General features: G+C 36.9%; 1 protein-coding gene across 1 annotated transcript; it reads left to right on the top strand.

Annotated features, from left to right (window-relative positions):
- Positions 1-1,156: 1,156 nt before the first annotated feature.
- Positions 1,157-10,503, top strand: LOC121255559 (inactive leucine-rich repeat receptor-like serine/threonine-protein kinase At1g60630). Its single transcript, XM_041155929.1, has 2 exons — positions 1,157-3,690; positions 9,332-10,503. Exons 1-2 carry the CDS (start codon positions 2,382-2,384, stop codon positions 9,988-9,990), a joined length of 1,968 nt encoding a protein of 655 aa, XP_041011863.1. The 5' UTR covers positions 1,157-2,381; the 3' UTR covers positions 9,991-10,503.
- The last annotated feature ends 667 nt before the right edge of the window (positions 10,504-11,170 follow it).

Here is an 11,170-nt window from a genome sequence, read left to right as displayed (position 1 = left end):
TTTTTTAAAAAATAAAAAGAATATTAATTCACTATTAATCACTTCCCTAACTATTAAATAAAATAAAAATAAATAAAAATAAAAATAAAAATCACAATTGATCAATTTTATCGGTCACTTTTGTTGGTCTAAATAGCGTTTCCAAATTGTAAAATCAGTGTCTAAATTTTTATATTGTTATAATATCTCGATTTTTATATCTTTATAAAATTGATAATTAGATTTCAAATAATTTGTAATAAGCATCTGTATTACTCTCCTGATTGAAAAGAAAGATAGTTACGTAGCCTATTTATATCACGTTTGGTTTTTGATTGGTTGACATGTTGGGTAATAATACAACTTGATAACATTACTTCTAAAAAAATATATATATCAATTTTAAAATTTTATAAATTCAAAATAAATTGTAAGTTGAAGTTTAAAAGAAATTTTACTTTACGATTCTTCCCAAACACAATTCTTTTCATAATTATATTTTAAAATAGGATATTTTTATACGATTCTTTTGTAGTTAAGACTTTTCTCTCTTGCAAAATGAGTCTACTTTACAAAATTGTTTTATAAAGATGTTATTAGTTTAAAACATAATTATATAAAAAATTTTGAAAAAATGTTAAGTCCCTGTTTAGATGTTGAGCTGAGTTGAAATGAGTTGAATTCTTTATAAATAATAATAAGTTTTGTAGGGTCCTCTTAAGATGAGTTTAGATGTATTTGGATGTTAAGATAAATTTAAATCTATTTATAAGAAGTTGAAAAAAATTGTGTATCCCACGTGTAAATAGATGTTAAGTTGAAAAATGTTGTGAATCTTACGTATAAAGAGATTTTAAGTTGAAATAAGTTTAAGAGTTTTACTATGTACAAGCAAGTTTACGTACAAATCTGTGTACTAATGTTGATTTCTTCATATTCTAAATTCAAATTAGTACTGTTTTCAATAAAATCTACTTTTTAACTAATCATATTGAATGGATGCGCGTATTAGTACGCATAATCGCTTATAATTAAATTTATTTTAAATTTAATAATTTAAGAATTAAATATTTCGATATTAAGATAATCTTAAATTAGATTAAACTTAAGTTAGACCGAAGCCGTTTGTAGAGCCAGGTACATCTGCCATTACATGTGCACACGGGTTAGGTTGTTTTCCAAACCCTGTTTCTTCTCCTGGGGCGCTCTCTTTGGGAAGTTGGAAAGGAAACTCATTTATTACCGTTCCCTCTTTGCCTTGAATTCCTTCACCCATTTCCTCTGAGTGAAAGAAACACCTCCTTTCTCCTTTTCTCCCACTCTCTCCCTCTCTTTCCCTCCCTCTCTCTCTCTTGAATTATTAAGGCATACTGACAGTACAGATAGATCTATTCACACCATTCACTTTAATTTAGGGCCCTTTCTTTCCGAGCAGGAACTCTGTTATTTCATTTATGATTATTTTTTTATTTCCTCTGCTCCACTCTAGAAAAGAAAATTTTGAGAAAGAAATCTCAGCTTCTGGTTCTGTAAACGCGAGTTTCATGGATTGGATTCGGGGGTGAAAATAATGCAACGGAAGAAGTAGCAAAGTTTTCTGGGCAAATTATTGGGATCCCATGCGTCATTGCCTCTGAAGTTCTGAAAGCTGCTAACTTTTGAGCAGCCCAAGAAGCTCACAAGTTGATTATATGGAGTAACAGTACCTTGCTTTATATTTTTTTAAAATTGATTTAAGTTAATTTTGTTTGTTTTTGGGTTTTCAATAATGCCTGCAGTTTGAGAATATAGAAATCATAGAAAGAGGAGAAAAGAATGGTTATATATATATATGTATAGTCTGCAAGTTCTGAGTAATGAGCGCTTCACGTGAAGGTAACGCTGCAATGTCCGTGAGTTTGTGAGCAAAGTTTCCGAGAAACGATGCCCACCTCAGAGTCTTCTTTTCTCACCAATGGAGCTCCTTTCACCTTCATTTAATGCTGTGTAGTGCAGCTTCTCTGTTTCCTTCACTTGCATCCTAGTTGAAGTAGATGACCTTCCATTAGTGCGTGTTTCTCCTCCTCCTCCTCAACTTTTTGTTGTTTCTACCAGTTGCCTTCGCCTCATATATGTAGTTTTAATCAACAAGAAAAACGAAAAAAAGGCGTTGAGAATGACACTCGTTGGCGCGGTCTGAGAGGACTTTTGGAGTGGATGGATCGAGTTATTATGTTTTCGAAAGTGTTTGGTTGAGAAGAAAAAGCGCCAAAAAAGAGCAAGAAAAGGTAGGGGGTTTAGAGATTCCCAGAATCGCCTGTTCCAATGTCGCTGTTTATGGAAACAAAATCAAACGATCATCTCAGGGTAAAAATATTTCGTTTTTACATTTAACCAAAGGTTGTGTTCTTTGGTTGAGTTTCATGGAACCCCTCGTTTCAAGGTGCTTGGTGCTGTTGTTTCTCTCCTCACTGCTTTCCCTTCCCTGTTGGGTCAGATCAGGGGATGCCGAAGCACTTGTGACTCTGAAGTCATCCATCGACATCTCAAACTCGCTGCCATGGAAACTCGACGCCGCTGCCCATGTCTGCCGCTGGAAAGGTGTCAAAGAGTGCATCAATGGAAGGGTCACAAAGCTCGTGTTGGAGTTCCTCAACCTGACCGGGCTTTTGGATCAAAAGGCCGTGAACCAGTTGGACCAACTCCGCGTGCTTAGCTTCAAGGGAAACTCACTCTACTCCCAGATTCCCGACCTCTCCAGTCTCCACAACCTCAAATCTCTCTTCCTCAACCACAACAACTTCTCCGGTGACTTCCCGGCCTCCATCTCCGGCCTCCACCGCTTAAAAGTCATCGCCCTTGACGGGAACCAAATATCCGGTCAGATTCCGGTGTCTCTTCTCAGACTTAGGCGGCTCTACACGCTCCAGTTGCAGGACAATCAGTTGAGAGGGACAATCCCTCCGTTCAACCAAACAACTCTCCGATTCTTCAACGTGTCCAACAACCAACTGTCCGGAGAGATTCCACTGACCCCGGCTCTGGTCCGGTTCAATGCGTCGGCATTTGCGGGTAATTTGAATCTGTGCGGAGAACAGTTGGATAATCCATGCGAAAGTCACCCACCGGCAATGGGTCCTCGTCCCGACCATCCTCCGTCGTCGTCGTCTTCCAACCGCGGGAAATCGATCAAGATAATTGCGGGGAGTGTGGGAGGATTTGCGGTTCTGTTAATCTGTTTGATAATATGTTGGATGCTCTGCGGGAAGGGTAGGAAACCGGAGGACGAGGCATCGAGGAGCAAAGAAGTGGGCGTGGGAGTAGAGGCTGGGGAGGAGAGGTCGGGAGGGACAGGGACAGGGGCAGGGACAACCGGAGGAGGGTTTTCGTGGGAAGGAGAGGGACTGGGGAGCTTGGTGTTCTGCGGAGCAGGGGACCAGAGAATGAGCTACAGCTTGGAGGACTTGCTGAAGGCGTCGGCGGAGACGCTGGGGAGAGGTGCAATGGGGAGTACATACAAAGCTGTAATGGAGTCGGGTTACATAGTGACGGTGAAGAGGCTAAAGGACTCGGCATACCCGAGTCTGGAGGAGTTCAGGAGACACATGCACGTGCTTGGCAGCCTCTCCCACCCCAACCTCGTACCCCTCAGAGCCTATTTCCAGGCCAAGGAGGAACGCCTTCTCGTCTACGATTACTTCCCCAATGGCAGCCTTTTCTCTCTCATTCACGGTACATCATCATCATCTTCTTCCTCTTTTGTTAATCTAATCCAATTCCATTGTTCTGTTTACTTGTTTGTTTTTAGAAATTAGATATGAAATTTATTTACTTGCTTTTTGCTGGAGTTTGAACATGCTTCTCTCGCAGACACATTGAATGGTCTGAAAAGTTCGCCCTTTTTGGTCGCATGCTTGCTGCATTATGGGAATGGCCCCCCTCCTGATTAAAGCTTTTAATTCAATTTTGGTGCATCAATCAATCAATCAATCGCTGTTGTTGAGATTTAGGCGAATAAAGACATCGTGTGCACCTTTCCCTCTCCATTTGTTTAATCCAATCTCGCTTATTGACAACTCATTCGAGTTTGACCCTGCACGTTGGTTTTGTCCCACTCACTTTGCTCGCTCCACTTTTCACGTGTTTTGACATTCAAAATTCGGACGGGCAATTTCTCATTGCTTGGGCGCAATTTACTCAAATTTGTACTACTTCTTGCGTGTTTGACATTCACATTTCTTATTACTTGGACGCAAGTTACCCAAATCTCTGATTTTCTTATTCAAGTTTCTAGGTAATTTGGAAACAAAAATTTGAAAGGAAAATCAATCCAGCCTCAACTCCTTTGGACATCTAGTCGGTCTTGCTCTTCATTCAATAAGCTTTACCCTGAGGAGTTCAACCAGTATAACTACATTCATGCCATTGATTTTTTTTTAATTATTTTTTTAATTTTTAATGTCAGGAACCTCTCTAAGGCGGGCCCAAGGGCCCTTCGGACCCACTTTCATCCCATTGAAAATTATTACTCTTCTAATATCTTTTGATTATTTTTACTTGTTTTTTCTTTTTAGCCTTGATGCACATTTTTAGTTATTACTTATAAGCAATGATGGTGTCGTTGTTTTACCCAACTGGGCCCTGGAATAATATTTCATCTTCTGAACAGATTTTTTTCTTTTTTCTTTTCCTATCAGTTTGTTTCCTAGTTCATTATTTTCTTTCAGACTTTAACTCCCTTCTCACTAAAGTGGTATAAATCTGGTCATATGTACTCACATTTTTTTTTCCTGTTAAATATGTCCTTATATTTCGCTGAAAAACAGAACAATCTTTCCCGCTACTTATTGTTTAGTTTTGATGGATTAATAAATGGAATTTACTTGCTATTTATTGGGGAAAATTTGATTTGTTTAAAAGTTTTTTTGGCTTTCAAGCTTCATTATTTTGAAGTTTAACCCCTAGGGTGGCGAAGTGGTCCTGACACAAGCCGTATAAGCTGGACGTTCTAGGTTCAAAACTCTGCATTCACATTCTTAGGGCCATCATCAGATTGGGAGAATTTTCTCTTGAATTAATCGAGGCACACTTTCGGAAAACTCTTTATTGAGAGTCTGTGCACCTCTAGGATCAGTTGGAAGCTTGTCCCGGACACCTGATGCCAAGAAAAAAATTTATTTTGAAGCTTTTACCAATTCTGCTTTCAATTATTGTGAAGCTTTGCAAATGTCAAAAACCTTGAAATGAAACCTTCTTTCACTTCTTCTCACTTGTTTCTTTGCCATCAATCTGTCCCCACCCAACCACGTTCACCCAAAGAAGATAAAGATAAACCCAACTGTTTAGAATTAGCAAAAGCCTTAGAAACTGAACTGGCAATTCATGTGTTGTTGTCGCATCACTAGTATGATTAATATAGTATTGACTTACATTTTGATCCTAATTTTTTATTTGATTCACACTAATTTGTAAGGAGTATGCAGTAAATTTGTAGTGTCTTTGGTACTACTCCTGGAAAACAAGATGCACTGTCAACTTGGTGGCAGACACCTGCACATGAGAAAATAGCAACAATTAGAATCATCTCACTCTTGCAAAGGCCCATTGACTGATTTTTCTGCTTTTTGTTTCTTTTGGAATTTAAATTTCCCAGTTTTCAATATCTGATGCTTGTATACTGATGTTATTTGAAGCTTGTCATCACTTTCTACTGATTATACTACACATTTCCTTGGTCTTGATAACTGCAGCACTTGAGTCCACTATCTAGGATTAGTGCCATTCACAACCTTCCGCAATTCAGCTAGTTGTTTTGCATTGATGTTTTTCTTCTAATGGCATTGATGTTGTCCATGATTTCCTAAAAGATTTTAATGGCTACCTTCAGATAAACAAATGGGGCCTTGTAAGAGCCCTCCCAATGGGTTATGTAAAACCCCTATTTCTGTATAATTTGAAGAAAATAATCTAAAAGTGGCATCTAATGGATTATCTATTTCATTTGTAATTTCCAGTTGACTATAGTGTTACCGCTACATCTAGCAGTAACTGTTCACAGTTGTAAATAACTTTTTAATCATTTCTCTCTCATCTACTCGCCTCCCAAGCACTATGCACCTCCATCGTTAATTTTAATATCAAATATACTTGCATGTCTCCTATACTCCTCATCAACGTTAATTTTAATATTAAATATATATATTTTTTAGAATTGCTACAGATTATATAAAAATATCAAATATATATATACTCTCATCTGGAAAGAAAGGACGCTCTAATTTGGATTAATTTCATTATATAATCTCTTCTTTTTATTTTTTGAATTAATTTATATTTTGTTTTAGCTTATAAATTTGGATTAATTTAAAATAGAACATAATTATATAACATTGTAGATGGGGAAGATATTACAAATATCAAAAGATATGAGGATATCATTGATAGTTTAGAGAAAATATTTGTAATGAATAAAAAAGATTAAAAAATATAATATTTAAATGATATGAAGAAAAAATAGATAAGCTGATGTATAGTATATTGTAAAAGTCATTATGTAAAATAGAAAAATTGAGTTTTGATTATGTATTTTAAATGATAGGATGAAGAATCTATTGGGAGTGCTCTTAGAATTATTATTGCATTTTCAAATGTCAATGTCTTTCTCACTCGGTAGCTGCTGATTTGATATGCTGGTCTTCTCATATTTCAGAATCTCTCAGATTTTCTAGATTGAAGCGTTTAAATGATCATAATTCATGATTCCAAAAAAATAAAAATAAAAAAGAAGATTCGGAGAGCATGTGAATGTGCATCAGTTAGAACTGTTTGCTTTTTTCCTCTTAAGATATTTAACCATGGTTCCCATGGTTAATATACTCGCTCACTTTTTATCATTCCCGCCTCAGCTTACTTCTGTGCACATGTTGTATAGTGGTTTGTACAGTTTACTCCTATGTGCATGTTGTAAGGTGGTTTGTATAAAGAGTTTAGATCTGAAACAGAAGCACCTTTAAGCCGATTTTGTACACATATGAGGTGCTTTAAGCTCTCTGAATATCCTCAATGGAACTAACAGACGATTGATTTCTTTTTTCTCTTTTTGAGTCCAAGCAAGTCTTTAATTAGTTCTATTCGTTTTCTTGTTTACTATCTTATTTACTAGTAGTTTTTAGCAGTCCTAGTCCGTGTGTGTGTGTGTGTGTGTGTGTGTGTGTGTTGGGTAATATTTAAATTAGACTTGGTGCAACTTCTTAACAAATTTTAACCTAAATAATGTTTGCATTAGATCAATATTTATGAGCCCATGGTTGCATTATATGGCCCCTCACTTTATTATGCTCACAAATTATGATTATGATCAGAAATCCATGACTGTCATTTTAAAAGGTGCAAGGTTATGACTTTTTTATTGTTTGAAAAACCATTAAATGCATAAGTTTCTGGTTGGATGGTAAATAGCATTCAACTAATGTAAACTTTGGCATAAAGAGAACATGTACTTTGTTACATCTGACCAAATATTTATTCACGTAGTATTACTGAGCAGTCTAATATTTTTTTATTCATTATGCATATATGCTCATCTATTCAAAGGAGAGGTTGTGTTTGGTTTCCAAACTTAGCTAAGTTCAGTCTAATTTTAAGTTGAGTCTAACATCTAAACTCCCAACTTTCAAATTACTAAACTCACCCAACTCAAAATCTTCTTACACGTGGGACTCACAATCTTTTTCAATTTAAAACATCTTTATACATAGGATCCACAACCTTTTTCAAATTTCTATAAAAAGTATTAAACTCATCTTAACATCCAAACACACTTTAAACTCAATTTAGATGGGCCATACATAACTTCCTCCACTACTCAACTCACTATTATTTATAAAGAACTCAATTCAGCTGAGTTCAGCTCAACATCAAAACGTAGCCTGATGTTGAGTGGTGGGATTACAAATTGTTATTGAAGCCATGCTTGCCTTTTTCTCTCATTCATTGCTGTTCAAGGGTTACTGTTCACAGCTCCTAAACAACCTCAAGTTTCTCCCCTATCTTTTCTCTTTCTACCTTTAAGCATGGCCTTTTTTGGTTGTATATATGGAAAACCTAAAACGCCATAAACATTCCATAATTAATAGCCACCGAATAACCTATTAAAATCAGCTTCAGGTTCTGTTACTCGCTGCAGCCTAGAAAATCCTGCTGCTTGTGCTTGAAAAATCAGATCGGTTTGCCTGCTATTATTGGTATTCTCCTCCTAAGTACAGCATTAACTTGTAAAGGAACTTCATGCCATTTGGTGTACAGTGAGGTAACTCCTTTGAAATTGAAGGTAAGGCGTCAAAATTACCATTATGCCCTCGGTCAACTTTTTTAGGGGGTGACCAAAGGTACATCACTCTTTTTAACCCCTCCAGATCCCTCGTCTCTGTCTACCGATCTGCCTAGTTTTGGGAGATTTCTTTGGGTAGCCCAAATGGGTTTTGGTTCCCCACTCCTTCCTATCCCATCTCCCTCCAAACAAATGTGGTGTTGCCGTCACCTGGGCTGCTATCTTTTTGTGCATTAGTCTTTTCAAATTACTTTGATGAGAAGTTAGTTTTTCGTTTGACCTGTATGTATACTTCTGTGTGCATGGGTGTTCCCTTTTTCATCCTTAAAATATACTTTTAGGGTAAATTCCACCAACTTCCACAGGTTATAGATACAGTGATACACTCTTATGACTGTCATATGCCATTACAAATTGTCCTTCTTCCAATTAGTTTTCCTTTGGTAATAACCTTAGGTAATGTTGATTAGCTAGATCAGTTAGATGATAGAAGAATCAAGGAAGAAAAAAGAAGAATAGAAGCTTCAAATGGTAGAAACTCTGACATTTTTACTTATAAAAAAGGAAGTCTTTGACATTTACTAATCCTCAAGGGAAATTGGAATAACTTACCATATTTCAAACTTATCATTAAGAAAGAAAAGTTCTAAGAATGAGATGAGGTTGACAACAATATTTTAGAGAGCTATGATCATATTTGAATAGCTAACAAATATAATGTGAATATGAAACAAAGCTTCCATAATTGTGGAATGGGGAGTCTAGAAGTATCTTGATGAAAATAACAGAATGCATGCAGCATCTATTGATTTAGTAGCATTTAAAGATTGGATTTGAATGAAGTCATTGCTGCTGGTACTGCAAAAAATGAAGTGGCTTCAACTCGATACAGATGTAATGAAATGGAGCATCCTGTTGATTCCTTTAAAACTGAACTTTAATATATTGGTGTGAGAGAAGTAAAAGACAGTGCCATTCTGTGACTTGAATGAAAAGCAACATCAAGAGTGCTCGTCTCATGCATTAACATTTCTGTTGTTACAGGATCAAGAATTACCGGTGGTGGAAAGCCTCTTCACTGGACATCATGCCTTAAAATAGCCGAGGACCTAGCAACTGGTCTGCTCTACATTCACCAGAACCCTGGCCTGACCCATGGGAATTTAAAATCCTCTAATGTCTTGCTGGGTTCTGACTTTGAGTCCTGCCTCACAGATTACGGCCTCACCTCATTCCGTGATCCTGACTCACTTGAAGAACCCAGTGCCACTTCCCTATTTTATAGAGCACCTGAATGCCGTGACATTCGAAAGCCATCTACACAACAAGCGGATGTGTACAGCTTTGGCGTCCTTCTCTTGGAACTTCTAACTGGCAAAACACCTTTCCAGGACCTTGTTCAGGAACACGGTTCAGATATACCTAGGTGGGTTAGGTCAGTCCGTGAAGAAGAGACTGAGTCGGGGGATGAGCCTGCCTCTGGTAATGAGACATCCGAGGAGAAACTCCAGGCTCTCTTGAACATTGCAATGGCTTGTGTCTCACTTGTTCCAGAGAACCGGCCTACCGTGAAAGATGTTTTAAAGATGATCAGAGATGCCAGGGCAGAGGCTCAAGTGTCATCCAACAGTAGTGATCACTCGCCCGGAAGATGGTCAGATACTGTTCAGAGCTTGCCTAGGGAAGGACATTTGAGCATTTGATTGCATACCAAACTAAGAGATGCAAGGGCAGAGGCTCAAGTATCATCCAATAGTTGTGATTATTGAGTGCGAAGATGGCTGGTTACTGTGCTGAGCCCGCATGGGGAAGAACATTCGAGCATCTGAATATATACCAAACCCGAATTATTATTTGAGGAATTCTGATTCTTTTTACGAATTGAACTGCGATTCTTCAACTAGGCATCGTAGAGTGTACTGGTGTAAAGGTGTTCTTTTGATCTTTTGGGCTAAGTCGTGAGCTGACTGACATTTAAAGATTCTATTGTCGATCGAGTTAGAAGTTTATAAGATTGGATTACTTAAAACCCTGTTTTACATTTGGGGGCTTGATCTGGTAGGGGTACTTGAACTCCTCTTCGGAAAAAGGTTCTTCACCCTGTCTTGACTCTTCAGACCCGAGCACGATGTTAGCTCAGGTTCTGTACTGAATTATTCGTATTGTTCTTTCTGTCTCCGACAGAAAAAAGAAAAGGTGCACCCTTTTGTATTTAATTGTTATAATGTTCTTTTTCTATAGATTCGGATCTTTCCTTTCCATCTCGATAGATACGACAGGGCGTGGAGCTGTCTCTGTCCAAACAAGAACAAGAAGAAGAAGAGAACTGCTCTAGCGAAGTCGCAGGTAATTGGCAACGACTTTGGATGCCTTGTATTTTAAATTCGAACGTTAACTTCCATCCACAAAGCACATTCACAATACTTTCTGCCCCCTCCCCAAATGCTATGGTATCAAATTTATCCTGAAGTGCAGGCTGATTTGGTTATACAAAATCAAACTATTTTATTTCATCTCATTTTATATAATCATTATAATTTTTTCAAACTCTCATACAAAATATAATAAACAATTCAATTTTTGAAAATCTTAAAATAAAAATAATATTATAATAATATTTTATTTAACTTTCAACAAAATATCTCATCTTATCTTATCTAAGCTGCGTAACCAAATGAGGTCTAAATATACCATAATATTTTAATAAAATATATAACAAATTATCTTCACAAAATATCAAAAAAAAAAAAAAAATACATCGCTTTGAAAAAGAAGAAAAGAAAACATAAATAGAACATAGATAAATGGGAAAAGTACGCTTTGAATATAAAACTATAAGGTATTGCGTCTCAACTATCAAAAGCTACTTATTGCATCAACAAA

The sequence above is a fragment of the Juglans microcarpa x Juglans regia genome, chromosome 3D, assembly GCF_004785595.1.
Source record: "Juglans microcarpa x Juglans regia isolate MS1-56 chromosome 3D, Jm3101_v1.0, whole genome shotgun sequence".
NCBI lineage: Eukaryota > Viridiplantae > Streptophyta > Magnoliopsida > Fagales > Juglandaceae > Juglans > Juglans microcarpa x Juglans regia.
The sequence above is the reverse complement of the archived record's forward strand: the minus strand, read 5'-3'. Positions and strand labels throughout refer to the sequence as shown.

What these genes read in the sequence shown, in the direction of transcription:
- LOC121255559 (XM_041155929.1), top strand. Translation starts at nt 2,382, where the DNA reads ATGGAACCCCTCGTTTCAAGGTGCTTGGTGCTGTTGTTTCTCTCCTCA. An exon ending in CCTTTTCTCTCTCATTCACG is followed by an intron (nt 3,691 to 9,331) that starts GTACATCATCAT and finishes CTGTTGTTACAG; the next exon opens with GATCAAGAATTACCGGTGGT.